At 39.0% G+C, this 25,700-nt stretch overlaps 2 protein-coding genes across 5 annotated transcripts in view; one reads left to right on the plus strand and one right to left on the minus strand.

Moving 5' to 3' along the window:
- Window positions 1-25,700, plus strand: part of LOC140929483 (T-complex protein 1 subunit theta-like) — a 145,475-nt gene that overhangs the window by 74,147 nt on the left and 45,628 nt on the right. The window lies entirely within an intron of this gene.
- Window positions 2,215-25,700, minus strand: part of LOC140950121 (uncharacterized) — a 29,418-nt gene continuing 5,932 nt past the window's right edge. For 2 of the 4 annotated variants that reach the window (XM_073399300.1, XM_073399308.1), the window contains 10 exons: window positions 25,526-25,700; window positions 22,712-22,765; window positions 21,079-21,186; window positions 19,135-19,215; window positions 18,543-18,644; window positions 15,777-15,890; window positions 13,527-13,580; window positions 11,141-11,242; window positions 9,782-9,946; window positions 2,215-5,733 (listed from right to left, as the gene is read on the minus strand). The exon at window positions 25,526-25,700 is cut by the window's right edge and continues 482 nt beyond it. In XM_073399300.1, coding sequence (XP_073255401.1) covers window positions 2,864-5,733; window positions 9,782-9,946; window positions 11,141-11,242; window positions 13,527-13,580; window positions 15,777-15,890; window positions 18,543-18,644; window positions 19,135-19,215; window positions 21,079-21,186; window positions 22,712-22,765; window positions 25,526-25,700 — 3,825 coding nt within the window. In that variant the 3' untranslated portion in view covers window positions 2,215-2,863. The remainder of the gene's footprint in view (window positions 5,734-9,781; window positions 9,947-11,140; window positions 11,243-13,526; window positions 13,581-15,776; window positions 15,891-18,542; window positions 18,645-19,134; window positions 19,216-21,078; window positions 21,187-22,711; window positions 22,766-25,525) is intronic. The other 2 variants (XM_073399313.1, XM_073399321.1) reach the window with 2 other exon arrangements.

The raw sequence follows: 25,700 nt of genomic DNA on the forward strand, positions 1-25,700 counted from the left end.
TTTTGCTAACATCTCAGAATAGAAGACCAGATATTAAGACAGAGTTGTATTGAACCGCACCCTGGTCACCAGAGGATTTTTCTCGGGTGCGGCGGGATGCTTCCGTGTCGCTGCAGGCCAACAGATCTTTGGCCGAAGGCAGAAGGCACTATAGGCGAAGCCGCGAGAAAAAAAGCTTTTCACGCGGGTCACTTTAAACGGCTTTACCAAACCACAAACCGCACCTAAAAAGTCTCTGGGCACCCAGGCTAATTGAACCGCTGTTTTGGAAAAGATATATTGACGATGTGTTTTCCCTATGGAACCTAGACAAAATAAAGGGCTAAAATTGTGGAAAAGGCAAATACTATCAAATTCATAAACCAACCAGGGGCCCATGAGCCAACGTACAGAAGCCTTTCACGTACTCGTGGCAACCACCAGGCGTGAAGAAATGCTTCATTAAAGGAGAAGCGCTCATGCGTCTAAGGTCTGTTCCTCTCATGCTCAAACCACTTCTAAGGAAACTATCAAAGATTTCGAAAATCGCCAGGTAAAAAGAAGCTAACCCGGTACCTATTGCGAGAAAGTACCTCTCTGAGTTAAAACTCGCCGACAGGAAAACAGCCCTTCAACACAGCAACAAATCTGCACGTAAAAAACCACTACCTTTTGTTACAAAATAGCGGCTTTACTTAGACTGAAGAAAATACTGTGGGAAAATCCCCCTTATACAAAAATAACGAAGGCTAAGAGAAATCTTTAAGGAATATCATATCGTAAGGGAAAATCCTTTAAGGACCAGCTATTAGTTAGAGCGAAGCTCTGAAGGACAGAGAACTTCCTTTACAACTAAGTGCAGGAGTTGTGTGTTGCGATCGTCACCAAGTTTTAAACCTGGTAGCCTGAGATGCGTCAAAGTTTGATCCCATGCTTTCTTTGCGACCAAGGGAGTCCCAGGAGACCTAAGGGGATTGTAGTGTACGCCATTTTCTCTGTCCCCCCATCCGGCCTTGTCATGACGCAAGTTAAAGAAAAGCCATAAAATTACCTTCTCATTGTAATCTCCCTACTCCCAACATTTCATTTTCTCCCTCCTCCCTATTATGTACCTCCCCCCCTCATTAAAGGTGGTCAACAAGTGTGGGTCTCTTAAAATAAGGTAGCTAAGCTTTGACAACCTTTGCATATAAACAGGTCACCACATTACCGGGAAAAAAACTCCGGCGTCATTCTTGTTTTTAAAAAGTTTACAGAGGAACCTATTAACCAGTGCATTATATGTCACATTAAAAAGATCAATTTCGCTTCGCTAACAGAAAATTTGAAATGAAAAAAATATAGGTTAACCCTTTAAACCCTAATATCAAAATTCAAATTCTCATTTGTTATCTTTATACGTTTTCAATAGAATCCGTTGAAGTATCAATTAGATTCATTTTGTGTGATCATGTCCTCAATTCCCATGACCACTTTGTTTTATAAAGGAGTGATATTACAAAGAGAAATTTGACACTGGTCACTCTTAGAGCTTAAAGGGTTAAGCCGCCCTGTGGGAAAAAAAATCATGCAAGACCTTTTGCAAACTTTAAGACGGAATCCACTAGGAAATTGAGTAATTTTTATTCTCAGTGGACAAAAACCTTGTACTAGAATAATTTAAAGAATATTGAATTCTTTTCGACATTTTTTAAGGCCTAAAGATGTAATTAGTCATCTGTAATAACACCAAAGAACATTTCTCCTGGGAGTCCGAGAAAATAAATGTCAAATTTCAAAATAATTGTGAAAACACAGGTAAATCTCTGTCTCTCTTTCATATGAAGATGTAATTTTGTGAAATTTGACATTCATTTTCTCGGGCTCCCATAAGAAATTTTCTTTGGTGTTATTACAGATGATATATTACATCTCTTGTTATTTGGGCGTGCCCAAAATAGAGTAATCGAGATGGCTTGTTTTGAAGCAAACTTGCAATAGGCACGCAATACGTGCTAACGTAAACAAGGCAAGTAAAAAGGAGAAGCGAGGCGAATGTCAGCCATGCGAACTTCTGTACAAGGTAAGAGGCATGTTGGAAAGAAAGCTCCGCTAGCAAGGTACTTTATCCCACTTTTACGATCTCAAACATTAATCTGAATGTTCAGTATTTTTACCTCATCTAAATTTGGAAGTTTGAAGTCCGTAGATGAAAACTCTTAAAAATATTCGTACTATAACGGGTTTTCGTCGCAATAAGACTTTGAGCGATGCTGAATTGTTCTGAGGTCGAGAGCGAAAGGAGATGTTGCGCAAAAATGTTGTTACTTGCAGCCTAGAAAGATTAAAAGAAAGATGACAAATACATTTAGGAATTGGTGAATGAACTTAAAAGGAATTGGCCTATTGTCGGTACTAAAGGAGCATTTTAATAGATTCACGTGCGTCTTTGCTCGTAAGTGCTAAAGTCACGTATGTGGGAAAAGTGTGGATAAGATACAGCTGGTTTGAGACGTTTATCTTGATGATCTTGTCTTACATATCAAAATGTACGAATCAATATGTGAGGTTTTGGTATGGGGCTTTCGTGAACAATGTGTATTTGATAATGTGTGACATTTCTTTGACGAGAGGATCGAAATGCACCAATCATACAGTCTAGTGAGTCTCTTATTGAAATAAACCACCCATCATGAGGCAGCGTTTATTCGAGGAAAATGGCGTTTAATGGAGGAAATACGGTACGCTTAGTACAACCACGCCCAAATATACGCTCCCACAGAGTCTTGTTGAAATCCGTTTCAGGATTCGACACTTTTATACTAGAAATACGGTTTTAATTTCCGTGTTATTGCTACCACAAGAGTAAAATATTAAAAAAGCCGAGTAACATGAAATAAAATTATTAAAAATTCAACTGTGTGATTGTTGAATTGTGTTTGATTGCTTCCGCCAGTGCAGTACAGTCACCAGTACCAAGTTTGTTGTCTGACAAATCCAACTGTGTTACTGTTGAATTGTGTTTGATTGCTTGCGCCAGTGCAGTACAGTCACCAGTACCAAGTTTGTTGTCTGACAAATCCAACTGTGTTATTGTTGAATTGTGTTTGATTGTTTCCGCCAGTGCAGTACAGTCACCAGTACCAAGTCCATTCACTGACAAATCCAACTGTGTTATTGTTGAATTGTGTTTGATTGCTTCCGCCAGTGCAGTACAGTCACCAGTACCAAGTCCAATGCCTGACAAATCCAACTGTGTTATTGTTGAATTGTGTTTGATTGCTTCCGCCAGTGCTGTACAGTCACCAGTACCAAGGTAGTTCCATGACAAATTCAACTGTGTTATTGTTGAATTGTGTTTGATTGCTTCCTCCAGTGCAGTACAGTCACCGGTACCAAGTTTGTTGCCTGTTAAATCCAACTGTGTTATTGTTGAATTGTGTTTGATTGCTTCCGCCAGTGCAGTACAGTCACCAGTACCAAGTCCATTCACTGACAAATCCAACTGTGTTATTGTTGAATTGTGTTTGATTGTCTCTGCCAGTGCAGTACAGTCACTAGTACAAATTACATTGTCTGACAAATCCAACTGTGTTATTGTTGAATTGTGTTTGATTGCTTCCACCAGTGCAGTACAGTCACCAGTACCAAGTCTATTGGATGACAAATCCAACCGTGTTATTGTTGAATTGTGTTTGATTGCTTCCGCCAGTGCAGTACAGTCACCAGTACCAAGTCTATTCCATGACAAATTCAGTTGTGTTATTGTTGAATTGTGTTTGATTGCTTCCGCCAGTGCAGTACAGTCACCAGTACCAAGTCTATTGGATGACAAATTCATCTGTGTTATTGTTGAATTGTGTTTGATTGCTTCCGCCAGTGCAGTACAGTCACCAGTACCAAGTCCATTCCCTCTCAAATTCAACTGTGTTATTGTTGAATTGTGTTTGATTGCTTCCGCCAGTGCAGTACAGTCACCAGTACCAAGTACATTCACTGACAAATTCAACTGTGTTATTGTTGAATTGTGTTTGATTGCTTCCGCCAGTGCAGTACAGTCACCAGTGCTTAGTTCTTTGCATGACAAATCCAACTGTGTTATTGTTGAATTGTGTTTGATTGCTTCCGCCAGTGCAGTACAGTCACCAGTACCAAGTTTATTATGTGACAAATCCAACTGTGTTATTGTTGAATTGTGTTTGATTGCTTCCGCCAGTGCAGTACAGTCACCAGTACCAAGTTTGTTGTCTGACAAATCCAACTGTGATATTTGAAGAAGCGAGCCAAGAGTACGAGCTAAGAGCAGATGAAGGGTACAACTGTTTTCGTTTTTACATTCTTTAATGCATTCCAAGGCAACTGAGAACCTATCTTCATCCTTTACTTGCTTAGCAATACACGAAACGAAAGCCTTTATCGCTTCTTCCGATTGCGAAGCTAGCATGCCGCATGTGAACAAAAGCACCTGTTTAAGCTTTTTAAAATATCTGTCGTCGGCAATTAAGGTTTCTGGACAAATTTCGTTGTCTAGAACCTGGCAACAGAGGTGAAATGCCGCAAACAGTTCCTGAAATGTTTTATGTAAAAAGCAATAGTTCAGAGATGGTCTCACTTTTTTAGGGCTACACTCAACGGACAAGAAGCCGAATTCAGGTAATTCTTCTGAGCAATTTTTAAACTCGCCTTCTTCGAGGGACAGGTTATTATGAAGCAGACCGTTCCAGGCGATGGAGCCAAGCTGTCTTAGTTGAGTCTTGTATACTTTAGTGAGGTCTTCGTCTTTGGTGTTTGGTAATGTTAATCCTTTCTTTTTCCTATATCTTCTAAGAACACACTCTACCATTTCTAGATACAGCTGTGTACCACTTTCTGCAAAAATACCATCAGAGTCCTCACAAAGAAGACAAAGAAGTACAGTGTTTAAAGGACTTTCTGTCAACTGTTGGAGGTTTTCGTCAGACTTTAGTTTGTTAATAAGCTTCTGGGCCAAATGCGGTTCCGCTTTGAAATACCTGAAAATGAACTCTCGGGCGTCTTCTTTGGTGAAACCTTCAATTTCTAGCAAGGTATCGCAGCACTCACGCACCTCCATCCCAACCTCTTGTCGTGCTGTAGCTACAATGTGACACTTTGGTAGCACTCTTCCTTGAATGACTTCCTTAAACGCTGCAAACATATTGGCAGGCAACTCATCCAATCCGTCAAGTATCAGTAAAATTTCGGGCTGATTACAGCGAATGAATTTGAAGAATTCTTCCTTATCTTCTTTTGTGCAATCTCGAGGCAGAAGCTGGTCATCAATGGCGCCCCAAAGGACAGACTTGAAGATTTCGTTCAGTCTCTCTTTTTCAGATCGAGGGAGAGGTTGTCCTTCGGTGGCCTCCGAAAGGCAAGACTCTATTTCTCGGCATTTAAGCAGTAAAACAGCTTGGAAGTTTGGAAAAAAACTTCCTGAAGGATTTTCTTGTTTGTTCGCTGCCCAATCGTAAGCAAGTTTATTACAGAATGTGGTCTTTCCTATACCTGGCCTCCCTTCAACTAAGACCGTCCTAGGATGAGCGCATTCTTCGTGGGGTTTGAAGATATCTTTCATAGTAACAGTTTCATCAGTCTTTGTTCCCCTTTCCTTCTTTCTGCTCACTATTTTGAGTCTGGTAAAATTGTTATCAAGGCTTAATCGAAACTTTTCCCACCATGGAAAGGGTGCAAACCATCTTTCACGGGTGCTGTAGAGTTGGCGAATGCCATCAACAAATCCAGTTGGGTAAAAACCACCTGAAAATAAAAGATATATCGTGTTTAAGTCGAACCCCCACTTCACAGACACCACCTGAATACGGACATCTCTCTCGTTGTTTTATGGACAGTTTCCTTTAACACTGGCAAGAGCCCTTATATTGTCTCAAAATTCAACCCGCTTTAAACGGACACCTGTGTAAGTAAGCCACCTCTGTAGAGTGCATGGCATATGACTACTAATTCGAGGGTCCTACAGATGTTTCGAGCTCCTCCGAGTTTCCACCGACTTTTCCCCCTTGAGAAAAACAAGTTGCACTCTTTTAAAGCAAAACATTGAAATTATTCCCTTTACACTAAGTCTTAATTGCTTTGTGACGACTCAATCTAAAGGCAGCGAAACGACGATCACGGTTATAATTCTTTTCATGTATTCGCTGATAAAGCAATTTTCAATCTCTAGCGAAAATCACTCTATTACAAGCACAGTCTGTTAATAAAGATCAGCTTAATCAAAACGATGGCGCCGGCAACGAGTGTCACTAAAACTTAAGGTAATTCCCTTGTTTTGCACTGCGCATCACCTACTGCGCATAACATGACGACATCAAAGCTGGTGGTGATTTTCACCAGTCACCTGAAAAGACGTAACGGCCCTCTTTTTAGTTTTAATCGTTTTAATTGTGATTTTGACAACCCTCCCCGGCTAAATGGTGTTGGGCTTAAAACTCGCCCCAGTCCCCGCGCGCAAAATGCCCATTTGAAGCCGGAATTGCCCCTTTTGTTGTCTCTGCAAGGAAAGAAGAACGGTGATTCCCCCTTTTTTTATTGGTTATGGCTAGAAGAAAAAGATATTTAAAGGAGAAAAAAAAATCTGGTTAGTAGAAGTTTTATTATTTTTTTTATAAGAATGACGTAAAATGCCGCATTTGGAGACACAGTATAAACGGTCCAAGTTTTAAATTACTTCCAAGATCGAGCAATTTAAAGTCACTATACTGAAAAATTACAGCCCAGATCAATTAACGGGCTTTAGATTTTAGTATATTTCATAGGTTTTTTTTTGTACGAGAATGATTTTTGACGGTTGTTCCAGCTTCGAATATTCCGTGCGCAACTTGGCAAAAACACATAGAATAACGGGCTCGCGGGGCGAAATCAAGCAAGGTGACCCCATCCATTTACTGGAGATTTTCAATGTACTGACTGTCAATTGGACCAAGTTTTCAAAAAACTTGATAGTACACCCTTGTTAGTTAGACGGGGTCTAGGGTTTATCGTTCATATCCGAGAAGACTAGATTAGACTAGATTAGATTAGACGAGAAGACTAGATTATTAGTCCTCTTTCCAAAGGCAGCACGTTCTCCTCAGATATTTAAAAAACCCTGAGTGTTGGTCCGGCCGGGGCTTGAACCAGCGGCCTCCAGCTCGGCAGACCTGCGCTTAACATACTGAGCTAACCAGGCGTGGTTAATGAAGTGCGGTGGATATGAAGCCCGGCCAACTTCATTGTCATGTTTTTGTTCGCTTTTTTGGACTTGACCGTGCACCTTTCATTGTGAACTAACGGACCAATAGCAACGTCCTATAAATTTATTCAGTCATAATTTGTGAACCAAGACAAAACATTGTACACGCTCAGCGAGTCCTCAACAGAACCTACACACCCGATTGTTTCCATCTTTGATTTTTGCAGGCTTTCAGAACCTGTCTCCTCTACTAAACTAACGGGACCACTTGCACTATTTTCCTTCCCATGACCTGCACATTCAAGAACAAAAATAGCCAGAATTTCAGCCGTCTCCTCGAGTCGCAAACTTTTTTGTTTACGACATTATTAAAACAAGTTGCTTCTTCTTTCGGAAAATGTAAATTACATAACTTGAAAGATGAGTGCCCTTAAATGCAGAAACTAAATTCTGTCACTGAATTGGAAGCATAGATTTCTTCGAGAATCTCTTGATTGATTCTAATTTTCCAACAATTTAAGGTCGAGATTTTGAACATTGAATCTGCTGTTATTGACGGTTCTGTGTAAGCATAGTATTTTTGAATAAAGAAAGAACAATGAAGAAGCAACTAGTTTTAATAATGTAGTAACCAAAAAATACACCATTAAATCTGGATGAAAACGTAATTGTGAAGTGTTTTCATAAAGGCCCATTGGTTTTATGTAATGCTTTAGTTGTGTAGACGCTGTATTTTCAGTCAATTTTTCGCACGTTTCTTCGATAGTTTGCCGATAAAACGCACATGGTTTAAAGAGCAAAAACGGTTGTAAAACTAAAAAGAAACTAATTATACTGTTCAATAAATCTTTGTAATTAGCAATTATTAAATGAATAATAAATGGCTTTATTAAAGTTGCTACATTTTGCATGATGTGCCGTGTGCTTTTGTTCATATTTATTGTTTCAAGGAAATCTGTTAGTCGGTTGCTCTATTCAAACCTGCTGGCTACTTCAGTTTTTATTGCAACCCCTGCTTTAATCTACCCACCACTTAACTGAGGGATTGATATGGCTGTATTGCAGACTCCTTAACAAAAGACTTATCCCACGCAAACGGCGATTATTTTCCTAGCACATTGCAAATCCTCGTGCTCTAGAAGCTGGTTCCGAGTTATGAAGCCCGTCAGACGTATTTCTTATAATATATAGATTTAGCCGGGGCTAAAAGTGAGGCTCCCATAAATAAATTTATAATTCAAATCAAACAATAAACTTGTATTTCACAATTCAGTCAACTTTAGAACACATTCATGTGACTTTTGAGGGAAAGGCTAAGTGATCTTAGAGAAAAATAATTTGCAGACAGCCCAAGAGTGAACCAAATCTTACATCGAGTTGATAGCCTCATGTGTACATCTAAAACTGGCAATCATCTTCGATCACATTTAAAAGCCATAATGGCTCTTGATCACCGTACAGTTATTAGGTCTGGAAAAAAATCAGGCCCAATTGTTTGCGTTCGAGACGTTTAGTTTACAAACTCTTGCCAACAAATCTGGGTGCGTGTAAACCAACCCTTTATGCCATTTATACATCACATCTGAGTTGAAATAGTACTATGAGGCACTGTTTTTATCATACAGACCTCCGACAGAACGCAGTATTTCACAATTTTGCAATACAAATTGCACTCATTCAATATTCTGGACAATCGAAGCATGCGTGGGCCTTTAGCTAAACCGTTAAAAAAATTTCCAAAATCATCTGTACGGCCAGCCGGTTCTCATTTTTGCAGGGCGAGATGTGGTCGAGTGTTTGAATAAACATTAATACAGTTACGCTTCAACATAATAAAGAATTTATTATGTTTATTTTTTATTTAATGGTTTTATCGATGGGTAATCTTCAATTTTGAAAAGCGTTTGATTCGCGGATATATATATATATATATATCCGTTTAGCGGATAGCCTGTTTTGACAGCTGTCAATTGATCACATAATTGATGTCCAATATGTGTGCATTATCAGTTTTCCTGCGCTCCCAAACTGACTAGAAAGTATGAGATTAAACATTGATCGCAATCTAGTAAAACAATAAACTGGTCAGCGGACAGCTTCCAAATAAATCACGTCACCTCGATGACTTGACATATGAACACGCGATATGCTCATGTGATACTGGTCAGTGGCTATCCTGTTTTGACAGCTGTCAATTTGTATTGTAATTTGTATTGTAAAGCAGTAGCAGTTTATGCAATGTGTTACTCTCTTATTAATCCTTGTGGATACTGAACTTAAGGAACTTTATTTGCCCTTGTTAGTAACCGGATCTACACTGTACAATGTGATGGGTGTGAAAACACATCTATCAGTATCAGTGAAGCTGAGATAAACCTTACTCTCCGGGCTGTAACCACTTATGTCCTATGTTGCAATTTGGCTCCAAGCATGTCTGCATTGAAGATGTGCATATTTTCAAAGATTGTCATAAACAAACACTATTTTTGTTGTGGATTGGGACATACTGTATAAGCTGTGTGGTTCGGAAAACAAGTGGAGTAAAGGATTTGTCCTCTCTGGTAAGATATGATGGCAGTTCTTTAGCTGCAGTAAGGCATGTTCAAAGTATCATACCTGTCGTACGACCACGCCCAAATATACGCTTCCACAGCGTCTTGTATACACTTCTAAAACGCTGGTGTACACCTTGATCATGGAGAACTCTTTTGCTTGAACCTAAAGCTTCACTTCTAGCACCTGCAGGATCACTGCTTGCCCCTTGCTGAACTTTAGATTTGCCTAAAAAAAAAACAACAAACAAACAAACAAAAACATGTAATCATTTCTTATAAAATTATAACCAATTATTTCGGCAAAATTCATGCCCAGTTCATAGCCTGGGGCCAGGTTCTTTAGTGAGGGAAAAGGGCTATAAACTGAAAGTGGGGAGCGAGGGGAGGAAAGTTGATTTCTTGCAATCTAATTTAATACTTCATACTTGTTGTGCCATCTTTTGACTCGAATATTCGATTTGTGTACTTTCACGTTAAAGGTGCGCGTGCGCAGGTATATTTTCCCATCAAATTTTTTATTTATTTTGTAGCCCGAATAGACTTCTTTAGCTTGTATGTTTTGTTTTCTAATAGAGGTCCCAGAGGAACTTGACCCTTTGTCTCTTCATAAATTGTGCGTAGATATCCGGTGAACACGATGTAGTTAGAAAGAATTAGTTCTCTAGAGTATTATCACATGACTTATATTGGGAAAAAAAAACATACAGGCTAAAGAGGTCTATTGCTCGAACTCCTTCCTTGTTTTTTTGGGAATATCATGAAAGATAAACCCTCTTAACTCGAAAGAGGGTAGCTACACCGAGAGCATAATCATGTATACTTTGATCTACTTACTAGCTTATCACTTTAAAAAAATTTCTAAAAAATGGCAAAAATCCGAATGTTGGGTGGAAAAATGGTCATCAAGAAATGAGGATTTTGAAGACAAGAAATGAAGGGAAAGACTGAAAGTCCTAAATAAAGCAGCTAAAACCTACGTACAAAAGAGGAACTTGGCAAGGTAGCCTCAACAGTTAGCAAGCCAAGTCTGGAGCAGATTTGTGACCTTAAAAATTGGACGAAAAGTTTAGCCGTGTCTATATCAGATATAAAAGACACATTAAACATTAATTTCTTTGGTTTTGTCTTTATGAATTATTAACGATTTCCTAAAGCTGTCGTAAGCGACCACTCCGTATTGTTTACATTGCAGTCGCTTACGAGAGCTCATTTCCGACCAGCTCTAGTTACGACCACTTTTTCGAATTTCCCGGGTGGTCGCGTAAGAGAGCTTTGATTGTGTGTTCCATTGTGGACTTTCACCAATTCCCCCGTAGAGCCCTTTTTGTTGTTTTCAAATTCAACCCGCTTAAAACAAACAAATAATGACGCGAACACTGTTTATAGTCCTTTAAGTGCAGAACTTATCTGCAGATCTTACCTGTTCCTTTATCACTGCTTTCTTGTCCGGCGGATGTCAAGGCATCTAACTTTTCTCTAATGGCTGTTATTTCACCTTTAACCTTCTCAAATTTTTCTCTGTCTAGGGATACAAATATAAGCAAAACTTCCGTTAGTTGAAAATATACTAAGTATTGAAAAAGGTAAAGGGCGGCGTGGTTGCCTAATGGTTAGTGATGTGAACTTTGGATCGAAAAGAGTTCCGGGCTGAAGCCCTGGCGGCAGTCACTGCGTTGCATTCAGTGTGCCTCATTCCACCCAAGTGTATACATGGGTACCAGCGAATTTTATGCTAGGGGTAAAAATGCCTTGGACTAGCATCCCATCCATGAAGTGGCAGAAAAATTCCTCGCCGTGTCAATGAATACCGGGACAAGCTCTGGCCGGATGGCCCAGTTTGCCTCGAACGCAGAGGATTGAAACTCAGGGACCAGTTGTTATTGCAATCTCACGATTATGGGGATTTTCCTAGCACATCGCAAAGCCTGTCATTCTCCTCAAATTTGTTTGTCAAAAGACGTAAATTAACTCAAAATCTTCATTGCTTGAAATACTAGAATACTAATACTGCCCATATGCAAATTGCCTTCATTTGCTAAAGTTTTCAATTTCTCGCCCATGTTTCCTAGTTCGCTGTGATCTCTTCGAGGTCTTCTCTGATTTTTTCTGGGGAAGACATTCATTGTAAGTTGAATAGTACAATTATAACTAGACTGTAAAAAAGTCGTTTTGTTTTCTTAAAATCGGTATAGTGTAGCGTGCGCGCGAGCCTTTTTCAAACTCACTCCAACAGACCTTTTGTTTGGGCGTACTTGAATACGCAAAAATACGGACTCCCAGAGACAATAGGCAAGGTCCAGCCTCTTGACGTTTAGCCTGTTCACAGACCCTCTATTTTCTCTTTACAGGTCATCACGCGCGCTTATGCAATTAAACACCGCAAGTTCTCTTGACAAAATGGCCGGAGGGCAAGCTTGGCAAAAAATCTCTCCGGCATCGATGAAAGGATGCCAATCCTGATCACTATTCGCTCGTTTGTCAAATGTGTTATTGCTGTCCCAACGACTGGGGAACGTTATAATGAAATTAACATTAGCATCAATCCGTCACTCCAGTGACAATGAGGACCTAATATGGTTCTATGACGAAAGCGACAAAGAAAGATAAATGCAAACTTACAAAAGAAAAATGAACGCTAGATACTTTATGGCAACTTCGTCTGAAAAAACTTTTATCAGTTCAATTGAAATGTTAGGTTCCTGTTCAAAATATAACAATAAAGCTTGTTCGATATTAGGCACTGATGGATGGTACAGTAAATGAATGCATATTGCTTCATAAAGGGCAAGAAAAGAGGAAGGTCTGAAAAATGGAACTTTACGGTATCAACAGACAAGAGCTTCCCAAGAATGTTGGAAACAAGGGAACATGTCCACTCACGTTTAAGGGTCAATGGATAAGAAAAGCATTGATTTCCTGCTTTGGAAGGATGTTCGATCAATATGTTTTTTTCCATCAGGCCTTTATTGGACAACACTTGAGCTATTTCTCCTGTCTCTCAGCTGTTCTGTTTATTATCAAAAAATGCACATAATGCACCCAAAATTTTGCATAAGCTTGGACTTCAATTTGTGTGCAACGACTGCAACACCCGGGAGAAATTGGGAAAAAATGGTTACAAAAAATAAAGCAAAGTGCAAACAAAGTGTATTATTGGCAATACAAAAGTTGCGTATAAGCCCTGTAGATACATGCAATATAGGAGGACATGTAAACCTATCTTTACTGCTCATGAGGCAAGTTGTCAATAACACCTCAAAGGTTCGAGAGTTTCTTATCATGAGTGTGTGGTCGCTTCATGTTCTTTAAGTAGAGGAAAAGAAGGTAAGGGCAATTACTTAAGAAGTGCTTAAATCCATGTAAATAAAAATAAGATTGAAAATGAAAGTATAGGGAAAACTTGACTCGTTGGCTTGGGGATAAGTATTTATATGTAAACCAAACAGTATTAATTGCATGTCAACGTAAGTTCTTACGTCAGGCTTGCATTATGATGCAAGGTAAATTTTGTGGTTCAGTTTTGCCCTTGTTCAAAATTTTGTTTTCAGCAAAAATATCAAGTTTTTGTGTATGGTAATGTACGATACTGAGCACAAAAAAGAAAATGAAAACTGATCACACAAAATGAGAACATTTTATATGACTGAGGAGGTCGTAACTCTTATTCTGTCAGGAGTTAAGAGGACTACCCTACTGATTTTCATAACAACTGGGATTCCCCCACCCAACAGACTGAGTCATCTTATAGAAGGTGTCTTAATTTTAGAGGGGAATAGATTTTTAAAACCTTTTAAAGGCCAACGTACCTTCAAGTTTGTCTCGTGAATTATCGCCGTCTTTCTTCAGTTCCTTTAACAATCCTTAAATGAAAGAATAGGTACAATAAGATAATGAAAAAAACACAGTTCAAGTTGCTAAATACCAAATGTTTGTTTTGTTTAAACACCTTAACTCTGTACTGTTATGGGGGGTCTAAATTTAAAACAAATCGGATTTGATCTCAAAACATTGCAAGTGATTTTGGTGAGTTTTGTCTTGGGTGGTTATTTCTGTCTTGGGGATTAGAACTTGCGTCAAAGTCTTAAGACTTACAAACGAGGTCTCCGCATCTTTGACCCTGTTACTGAATTTGCAACCCCTTAATTCCTGATATAATCAGTTGAACATGTTGGCAAAAGAGACTACATTACATGCGAACGTAAAAAGTCATAGACATTAGTAGTGTTTTGCATATTTACATCCCTTTTTGGGGTTTGTCTCATTTTTCAGGGGACCAATCTAAACAGCCACTTTTGATAGCAAAAACTATAAACTCTAAACTGTGAATAAACCTTTAAAGGCATACCATTTTAATAATTATTTTATAGTCAGATGATATAAAATTTTGTGCAGGTCATAAAACTTCGTGTCAAGCCGTGTGTGTCTACACTTAAAAAAGATGATGATAAGGAGATGATGGCAGACATTGCAAGTGTCACCTTATTACTAGCAGTCTCAGAAGAAAGACTGCAACAGATTATGGAAGCCAAAGAAGTAGATTCCGTGTTTAGGCAGATCACAACTTACTGCTTCAAGAAGTGGCCTGACAAGCACTCATTAATAAAAAAGGATGCCGTAAAAACCAACTGGCAGTACAAGTGGAACTCTCTATTGCACAGAACCTGGAGGATTCAAGAGGATCGTCATTCCCACCTCCGTGTGATTAGAAATCCTCGCAAAGATCCATAAAGGACACTACAGGATTGCAAAATACCGAGAGTGTGGTGCCACGGGAAAGCAGAGATGACCAGGAACTAGTGCAACAATCCAGAGATGCGCACTACACATAGACAAGAGGCCTGAACAGCATATTGCGGCACTTCTATTGCTCCTGCCAGAAGGTGGCTTCAGTCCTCCTCGAATTGAAAGGCATGGACTACCTGATACATGTAGCTTTTGACTACTTTTCAAGGTATGTAAAAGTGGCAGCCATGAAAAAAACAACAAGTCAACTGAGATCATTGGGGCACTGAGCGCCATATTTGCCACACGGTACAAGAGATCCCCGAAAAAGTGTGATCTGAACAAGTTTTTCAGTTTGACATATCACCAGTTGTTCCAAAGAATAAATAAAGGATTTAAACACACCACTAGTACTCCAAGATTTTCCCCCAGCTGAATAGAGAAGTCAAGCGTAAAGTCTGTACAGCCAAGAACATCTTAAAAAAGAAAAGGACCCTGGAAAAGGGCTGCTCGCTTACAGATCAACGCAACCAGCATGCCAGTACCTTCCCCCCAAGCTGCTAATGGAAAGGCAGAACGGAAAAAGTGTACAAAAACATTTCACACTCAGCTTGATCCAAGGTGGCCTGATCTGCAATCACTGTGAGCAAAATGGACAATTAAGTACGCTAAAGCGCCTGTAGTCCTCTTTCAACAGCAGGCACAGAGCCCTTCCTTTGAACCCAACAGATTCCGGAACAGAAGTTTACATCAAGGACCTCCAGCGCCTGGATATCTCGTTGTAATAGCTGCAGAGAAAGCTCACTTGTATGAGGTGAAGACACTCACCAGCACCATAAGGAGAAGAAACTGTGTACACCTAACACCATTGCCAAAGCAAAAACAGCACCAACCTACACCAAACAAGACAAACACTTCAACAACTGTCACAACAGACATTGCCGATGCTAAAGTACATTGTAAATCTACAAGCACTTACCCATAACAAAAAAATACCAGTTGGGTAGAGAATTTTAAAAGGTGACATAATACTATGCTTATTGCATAGTTACATTTTTTTCAGTGAATACTCGAATGTATGGAGTATGTGGCGCTACTTTCAGCATTAGGATTTCTGACTTACAATACTGCATGTAGATATATCAGGTCATTAAGTCCTCTATACATATTTTAACTTCAGGTCATATGATTTGTAATTCCAGGATACAATACATTCACTCTTGCTTGTACCTCATATGAGGCAATGGTCACTTAGATCGATCCCCAAGTTGGCCAGAGTAGAGAGGTTCCCTATAAATTCTCAAGATGCAACTATTTTGTGATCTTATTTATACCTATAAAACGCTGGTCTACACCTTGATCATGGAGAACTCTTTTGCTTGAATCTAAAGCTTCACTTCTAGCACCTGCAGGATCACTGCTTGCCCCTAGCTGAACTTTAGATTTGCCTTAAAAACAAACAAACAAACAAACAAAAACATTCAATCAATTCCTATAAAATTATAACCAATCATTTCGGCAAAATTCATGCCCACTCCATAGCCTGGGGCCAGGCTCTTTAGTGAGGGAAAAGGACAAATAACAGGATGAGTTTGAAGAAAAAGGTAAACTGAAGGGGGGGGGGGGGAGGGGAGGACTGAGGTGGGGAAGAAAGTTGATTTCTTGCAATCTAATTTGATAGTTCATACTTGTTGTGCCATCTTTTGACTCGAATACTCGATTTGGGTACTTTCACGGCAAAGGCGCGTGTGCGCGAGTATATTTTCCCATCTCATATTTTTGGCATTTTGTAGGCCAAATAGACTTCTTTAGCTTGTATGTTTTTTTTTCCGAATAGAGGACCCAGAGGAACTTGACCCTTTGTCTCTTCATAAGATTGTGCGTAGTTATGCCGTGAATAAGATATAATTAGAAAGAAACAGTTCTCTAGAGTATTATCACATGACCTGTGTTGGGAAAAACAAAACATAGAAGCTAAAGAGGTCTATTGCTCGAACTCCTTCCTCGTCTTTTTGGTGAATATCATGAAAGATAAACCCCCTTAACTCGAAAACGGTCACCTACGCCGAGAGCATAATCATGTATACTTTGATCTACTAGCTTATCAGTTTAAAAAAATTTCTAAAAAATGGCAAAAATCCGAATGTTGGGTGGTAAAATGGTCATCGAGAAATGAAGATTTTGAAGACAAGAAATGAAGGGAAAGACTGAAAGTCCTAAATAAAGCAGCTAAAGGCTACGTGCAAAAGAAAAACTTGGCAAGGTAGCCTCAACAGTTAGCAAGCCAGGTCTGGAGCAGGTTTATGAAAAGGGAGGGTTGGAGGCGTCTGGTATGGCAAAAAAAGCTCTGCTCAGTCCACCAAGCACCGTTAACGTTCAGCGCGCTCGTCTCGAATTTGTAAAGATATACTAAAGCCTCACTGTGGAAAGGCTTTCTTTTTTGGATGAACGCCCAAAATACATATACATATATTTTTTTTCAACTACGTAATCTAAGAAATGATATTGTTTGGGGGTCGAAAAGGCTCTTCCGTACCAGGTGATAAAAAACCTCAAAATGGAACATCTGGGCCTCTACCGGCGCTACATGACTTATCCAACTCGATGCCGCAACGTCTTTACGGAATGTGATAAAAAACAAAGGGCATGCTGGTTACTGAACTTCTGAATACAAGTACCCGATAGAGCAATAAACATCTTTTAGAAATTTCATGTAAAAATAAAGTTTTGATCAAAAGTTGTAGCGCATGATATTAGAGGAACGAACTTTTGGGACACCCTGTAGTGCAGTGCAAATTTAGCTTACTTCGAGTCATTGGGTAAGTTTCAATGAAATTTAGATCACTGGAAAGAAAATTTAGTTCGAGTTAGCGAGTCATCTGAGTAAAAATGACTGACAAGTGGGGAGAAATCCAAGGGAAATGGGAATTAAGGTTGATTTCCACTGACGCCTTTTTGGCTACGCACGTTAACGCACGTAAATTTTAATCAGACGTAAATAAAATAGAGGCAAGATAATGAGTGCTGAGCTTAAACGAGAAGTTGAGCGAAGTTCAATTTTACGCGCACGAGCGACCTTTCATGTATTGTCTCTATTTTATTTACGAACGTAAATTTTACGCACGTATGCACGTAAAAATTACGCGACACTGGAAATCAACCCTTGGTTCGAGTTATCGGGGTTCTACTGTAGTTGTTCTTATCTCTTACCATATTCTAATTCTAATTGTATAATCTGCAAAGGGTGTATCCCATCACGGCTCAGTTATTCTGATGACATTCCTGTTTGATTCATCAGGAAAAGTTTTTGAAGAATACTTCTGGAGTAAAATAACACTGATCGACATTTATTAACCGGTATCTACCTTTGCAATAGCCAGTACATTCTATATTATGTTATATAATGATCTTTGTAAACATAAATCAAAATCCAATAATACAGTCGAAGCTCTCCTTGCGACCACTCTCGAAAGCGACCAGCTCTAGTTACGACCACCTTTGTGAAACCACGTTTGAACTGCGACTTACACTTTGTAATGAAAAGCTCTCGTTAAGCGACCAATCCCATAAGCGACCGCGACCACTTTTGGAATCATGTACTTAACTGGACTTTTCCTTTGTTTTTTAGCTCTCGTAAGCGACCACTCAGCGGCCACGTGACTCAGAGTCTTATTCATATAAATCAACACTTAAATGAAACTGCACAGTGCGCTAATGATCTAAAAAATTGGACGTAAAGTTTAGCTGTGTCTTTATCAGGTATAAAAGACACTCATTAAACATCAATTTCTTTCGTTTTTTTCTTTATGAATTATTAATGATTTTCTGAAGCTCTCGTAAGGGACTACACCGTATTGTTTACAATGCGGTCGCTTACGAGAGCTCATTCCCAACCAGCTCTAATTACGACCACTTTTTCGAATTTCTCAGGTGGTCGCGTAACTGAGAGCTACAACTGTGTGTTCCATTGCGGACTTTCGCCAATTTCCCCGTATGGCTCTTTTTGTTGTTTTCTAAATACAACCCGATTAAAACGGCCAAGTGATTGACGCAGACACTGTTTATAGTCCTTAAGTGCAGAACTTATGTGCAGATCTTACATGTTCCTTGATCATTGCTTTCTTGTCCCGCTGATGTCAAGGCATCTAACTTTTCTCTAATGGCTGTTATTTCACCTTTAATCTCCTCAAATTTTCCTCTGTCTGGGGATAAAAATTTTTAGCAAACTTCCGTTAGTTGAAAAATACTAAGTATTGAAATAGGTAATGGGTGGCGTGGTTGCCTAATGGTTAGTGTGAACTCTGGATCGAGAGTTCCAGGCTCAAGCCCTGAGGCAGTCACTGCGTTGCATTCAATGTGCCTCATTCCACATAAGTGTATACATGGGTACCAGGGAATTTAATGCTACGGGTAAAGATGCCTTGGACTAGCATCCCATCCATGGGGTGGCAGAAAAAATTCCTCGCCGTGTCAATGAATACCGGGACAAGCCGGATGGCCAAGTTTGGCTCGAACGCACGGGATTAAAACTTGGGACCTTTTGTACCTGTAATCTCACGATTATCGGAATTTTCCTAGCAAATCGCAAAGCCTGTTACTCTCTTCAAATTTTTCTGTCAAAAGAAGTAAATTCACTCAAAATCTCCATTGCTTGAAATACTACAATACTAATACTACCTATAGGCAAATTACCTTCATTTGCTGAAGTTCTCAATTTCTCGCCCATCCTTCCTAGTTCGTTTTTGATGTCTTCGAGGTCATCTCTGATTTTTTCTGGGGAAGACATTCATTGTAAGTCGAATAGTACAATTATAACTAGACTGCAAAGAAGTCGGTTTTTTCTCAAAATCGGTAAAGCGTAGTGTGCGCGCGAGCCTTTTTCAGAGCCTCGCTCCAGACCTTATGTTTCCGCGCACTTGAATACGCAAAAATACGGACTGTTTTGCAGTCTAAATTACAACAAGAAAAAAGTATTGAGAAAGATTATTATCTCTTCAGCAAAAAAAAAAACGTTCAGTGTCTTTTTAATTGTGTCATGCAGTAAATGAAATGAATTTTATGACTCAAAATTTGTATTACAGTAGAGATTGGCAAGTAGCAGCCTCCGTTACTTTCGGAATTAGCAGGCCAGAGGGGCCGCAACCTTTGGGAGGCCGTAACTTTCAGATAACCGTTACTTCCGGATGGCTAAAATGTGACATTAATTAAATAAACAAATTGACCACAACTGCGCAAAAAGCATAATGTAGCTTTCATCCTCAGTGAATTCTCTCTGCTCCGTAACTTTAATTTCTCGACGTTCAGGATCATGTAAGAATACTCTTGCCTTAGTCCCACCAGAGACAAAAGGTAAGGTCCAGCCTATTGACGTTTAGCCTGTTCGCAGACCCTCCATTTTCTCTTTAGAGATCACTGAGCGCGCTTATGCAATTAAAAACCGCTGGTTCTTTTGACAAAATGGCCGGAGGGCAAGCTTGGCAAGAAATCTCTCCGGCGTCGATGAAAGGATACCATTACTGATCACTATTCACTCGTTTCTCAAATGTGGTATTGCCGTCCCAACGACTGGGGCACGGTATAATGAAATTAACACTAGTATCAAATGGTCACTACAGTGACAATGAGGACCTAATACGGTTCTATGACGAAAGCGACGAAGAATGATAAATGTAAACCTACACATGTCGAAGAACAATGAACCCTAGATACTTTATGGCAACTTCGTTTGAAAAAACTTTTATCTGTACATTGAAACGTTAGTTCTTGTTCAAATTATAACAATAAAGCTTGTTTGATTTTAGGCACTGACGGATGGTACAGTGAATGAAGGCATATTGCTTCATAAAGGCCAAGAAAAGAGGAAAACTCTATGATATCAACAGATGAGAGGAATATGTCCATATACTTTTAGGGGCCGACAGATAAGAGAAACATTGTTTTTCTCCCTTGAAAGGATATTCGATAAGTGTAATGTGTTTTTTTTGTTTTGTTTTGTTTTTTTTTTTCATCAGAACCTTATTGGCAGGGTGCAAAGAAAATCATTTTTACAGCTTGCCATTCGGGCAAGCTGAAGCTAGCATTTACTAGCCAAGATGTCATTTCAACTAGCCCCAAAAGCTTTTCGTCGAGCAGAATTGATTTCACACTTCTTCTGTTATTCGAATTCCTCAAAGAACATCACTTGCCTGTCGGGCAAGTTAAAAACAGATTTCACTAGCCCGATAGCAAAATCCACTAGCCCCGGGCTATCGGACACTACTTTCTTTGCACGCTGATTGGACAACACTTGTGTTATTTCTCTTGTCTCTCACTCAGTCAGTTGCAATGTTGTGACTTGGTTGCTACAGGACTGAGGCCTTGAGTCAATTTTGCTCTTCGTAAACTAACTGGACACCTGTTTGTTACATGGAAAAAACGAAAAAAAGGAAAGGAAAGTGTACTGGTCAGAAGAGAATAAAAAGTAATAAACAGTTTGGAATACCGGGAAGAAAACAGTGAGCCGATCCGCATAGGCTGAAAGCAGCTTGATATAAAATTGTTTGTAAAATGCGCAGGTTAGAATGTGACACAGCTTCTATAAGGTACAGCCAAGGTGGCTTCTTGTCTTTTTATAACAAAGTTTATAAGTAAACATACCTTTTTCTTGGTTTGCTTCCTGTACCGGATCTGCTGTCAAACGTTCTAGTTTGTCCCTGATTTTTCTCTCACTTTCGAGGATCTGATCATTCATGTTCTTTAGCTGTTCTGTGTAATATCAACATTAAATATCCATTCACCACTTTTGCATTGCCCATAATGCATCTTGTTTGCCCCCCTCCAAATTCTGCATACGCTTGGGCTTCAATTTGTCTTCGAACGACTGTAACACCCAGGAGAAATTGGGAAAAAATTGTTACACAAACCAGAGCGCAAACAAAGTGTATTATGGGCAATACAAAAGTTGCGAATAAACCCTGTAGATACATGCCATAGGGGGATATGTAAGAGTATCTTTACTGCTCCTCAGGCAAGTAGTGACAATAACACCGCAAAGGTTCGAGAGTTTCTTATCATGGGTGTGATAATGGGTGTGTGCCACACACTGTGTGGTCACTTGATCTTTAAGTAGAGGAGGAGAAGGCGTGCGCGGTTACTCGGGAAATGCCACGTAACAAAAATAAAAAAAAAATAGAACCAGTACAACAGAAACAACATCAGACTTAAATCCATCAGAATAAAAATAAGATTAAAAATGAAAGTTTAAGGAAAACTTGACTCGTTGGCTTGGGGATAAGTAATGTATACGAGACGCAAACATTTTTAATTGAACGTCACAGTACACGTTCTTGAGTTATATTTGCATTATGATAAAAGGTAAATTTTGAGGTTCAATTTTATCCTTGTTCAAAATTTAGTGTTTCAAAATGGTAGTTTTTGTTTTAGTTCCAATTTTTGTGTATGGTAATGTACATGTACGATACTGAGCTTAAAACAAAGAAAATGCAAATTGATCAGGCTAAATGAGAACATGTTTTTTCACTGCAGAGGGAGATGAAGAGTTAAGAAGTCGACCATACTGATTGTAATAACGACTGAGAGTCCCCCCCCGCCCCCCACCCCCACCCCAACGGACCGAGTCACCCTAACGAATGTCTCTTAAAGTGCTTGAGCACAGTTTTGTGGGCGGTCAGCGGTAACTCGTGTGACGGCGTGCGTTTCAAATAAGACACACAAACATGGCGGCGAAAAAGCAGTGGTACACAGAAGAGGATTTCTCAAAATCTACTCATTAAAATTTTGTGGTATTTGGCAGAGTTTTTACTTTTTACGTATTTTAAATAATAAGAACTTTAAAATGAAGGTTGAACAGACAATTTTGTGACACGTTTAATAATTACAGAACAATTACATTATTGAATATCTAAAAACCTGTCTGTTAAAATTTGGTCAAATAAGTTTCAAATGGTAATGATTAACTATAGTAAGCTGTGTGCAAGTTTATAGGGAAATCTAATGAGCGAATTTTATGTAAACTAAGCAAAAGTGAAATTTTAAGGTTGTATTCAATCGTTCATGTTGCCATGGAAACTACGAAAACGACAAATTTTCCCTGTCAATCAAAATCTTTCATCAGTATATTTTTCACTTGCCAAGTTTCAGCTTGTGAGCTGCAACCTTTCTCTCGCCATGATTTGGCAAATGAACACACTCACAAACAGCCAAAACTGTGTTCAGCCACCTTAATTTTACTAGGGAATTGATTATTAAACCCTTTTAATGGCCAACATACCTTCAAGTTTGTCTCGTGAGTTATCGTTGTCTTTCTTCAAATCCTTTAACAATCCTTAAATTAAAAAAAATAGGTAGAATAAGAAGTCAGCTACTACAAGTGGAGCAAACACAGTTAAAGTTGCTCTTTACTAAATGTTTGAGAAGTTTAAACACCTTAACTCTGCACACTATTATGGGGGTCTAAATAACAAAATCTGATTTGATCTCCAAACATTGAAAGTGATTTTGGTGAGAACTACGGTTTGTCTTGTCTGGTTATTTCTGTTTCGGGAATTAAAACTTGCCTCAAAGTCTCAGACTTATAAAGAAGGTCTCGGCATCTCTGATCACAACCCCTTCCTGATATAATGAGTTGAACATGTTGGGAAAAGAGACTGCATTACTTGCAAAGGTCAAAATTATTGGTAATGTATTGCAGATTTAGATCCCTTTTTTTAGTTGCCTAATTTTTCAGGGGACTACTCTAAACAGCCATGATTAATAGCAAAAACTATTAACTATAAACTGTAAATGAACCCTCAAAAGGGTACCATTTTAATAATAATTTAATGGTCAGATGACATAAAATTTTGTTGAGCTCATAAAACTCCGCGTCAAGCCGTGTCTACAATTAAAAAAAGTTGATGGCACCCCCATTGTTCCTGGCAGAAGGTGGCTTCAGTCCTCCATGAATTGAAAGGCATGGGCTACCTGGTAGCTTTTGACTACTTTTCAAGGTATGTGAAAGTGGCAGCCATGGAAAAAACAACAAAGTCAACTGAGATCATCAGGACACTGAGGGCCATATTTGCAACAAAGTACAAAATCGAGAACCCCCAAAAAGTGTGATCTGAACAGTGCTTTCAGTTTGAATTTGCCAGGTTTGCCAAGTAATAACTAAAGGATTTAAACACACCACTAGTAGTCCAGAGATAACTAAAGCAGCAGTCATCTTTCAACAGCAGGTAAAGAGCCCTGCCTTTGAACCCAACAGATCCTGGCACAGAAGTGTACATCAAGGACCTGCTGAGCCTGGATGTCTCGTAGTAAAAGCTGCAGAGAAACCTCACTTGTATGAGGTGAAGAGACCCAACAGCACTACAGTCAACTCTCTCCAAGATGGACACTTTTGGGACCGGCGCTAAGTGTCCATCTTAGAGAGATGTCCGTCTTATAAAGAGTCAAAGAAAGGGAATAAGCAAAGGCAGGGACCAACTCTAGGTGTCCATTTTACAGAGGTGTCCGTCTTATAGAGGTGTCCGTTAAGAGAGAGTCGACTGTATAAGAAGAAGAAACTGTGCACACCTAGCTAACACCATTGTAAAGCAGAAACAGCACCAACCTACACCACAGAAGACCAAGACTTCAACAACCATCACAACTGACATTGCTAATGCGGATCATTATACCTTTCTGGGAAACTACCCACCTACCCCTCCCCAAAGCCAACATTAACACTTGCTTCTCATTCAGGGCAAAATGTTGGCTTAGGGGTGGGGTAAGTCGCCAGTTTCCCAGAAATGTATAATGATCGGCTAATGCTAAGGTAAATCTACCAGCACTATACCCATAACAAAAAATTTCTGTTGGGTAGAGACAATGTGACAATTCCATACAAATCCTTCAAAAATTGGCTTGGTTCATAAGATTAGGAACCAGGTAAGATTTAGAAGGATTTGTATGGATGTCATCGGAGCATAACTGGGCTAATATCTCAGAGACAATCTGCCCCAAATTGCTAATTTTTGGCGAGTAGGCGTCTTGGACATTGTTCTTTTAGAATATCTTAACAAATCCCATAATTTCACAAATTTCATTTTCTATGATGTCACACTTTGGTACTCTATTGGGGGCTGGGTCAACTTGTCTCGGGGGGTCCAATGAAATTCTGGGGGGAGTGATAAAAGGAGAGTCTCCAGATTGTAGATCTCCAGAGGTTGGCATCTCTGCATTTCATCCATTATACATATCTTAACTATAGTTGATCTGATTTGTAATTCCAGGACTGATCTGTGATCTTATCCATTCAATCTTGGTTTTTCAAAGTCATTACAGTCTACTCATTATGTCATATGTGTTGCACTGCACCTGTTTTATCACTTGTACTGGTTAAAATTTTTTGCGCTTCATGCTCAATTTTAACTAATGATAAACCAATTCTGTTCTTATTTTGAACATTACTTAAACTGATTCCTGTAACCAAAAACTGTGTATCACTTGTCAGTCAGGACAATCTGAAAGTGCATCATCTGTAGCTGTGGCTGACCTCTTAGTTAAATAACATTTGAATTTGCATATTAGCACATATTTTTTACCATACTTGTAATAATAATTAGTTATTCTTTAGTTTATCTCTATTTATTAATTTTTATTGTAAATAATAAATTATTACTATTTATCATTGTCTGAATTATAAAATATGTATGAAGATGCTCGATAGTGGGAACACAATAAAGTCTACAGTGTATTATACATGTAGTATTGGTATTTCATTTATCCACAGTAAAAATTCTTGGTGCATTTTCAACTTTAAGTTTCTTCAACTTATGTATCACTTAACCACGTTTGCACCGGAATTTTATAACTTTTTAACTAAATTATTATAAATTCGTGAATATCAGTCTAAATATCAGTGTCTCTGGAACTAAGCAATACTAAATTTGTGTGAACCTTCCCTGTCTTGAAAATGATTGTAGATCTTAAAATACATTTTTAACACTCATAGCATCCCTATTTTAACTTTTTATTTTGTATTTGGAATGTTCTTTTCACGTCCACAATTAGACTAATACTCTGACTCTTAAACATAAAGTTCGATCATTCATTTGATTACCTTCAATCTCATCAAGTCTGTCCTTGCTGCTATCATCATCTTTCTTCCACTCCCTCAGTAATTGTTGGTAGTGTTGCTCAATGACAGGATCCATGCTTTCAGTCTTCAGTCTATTGATAGCGGCAGAATCCGCACCCAGTCCTACCAGTGCATAACTTATATCCTGCCAATAGGA

This window comes from Porites lutea, chromosome 1 (genome assembly GCF_958299795.1).
Source record: "Porites lutea chromosome 1, jaPorLute2.1, whole genome shotgun sequence".
NCBI lineage: Eukaryota > Metazoa > Cnidaria > Anthozoa > Scleractinia > Poritidae > Porites > Porites lutea.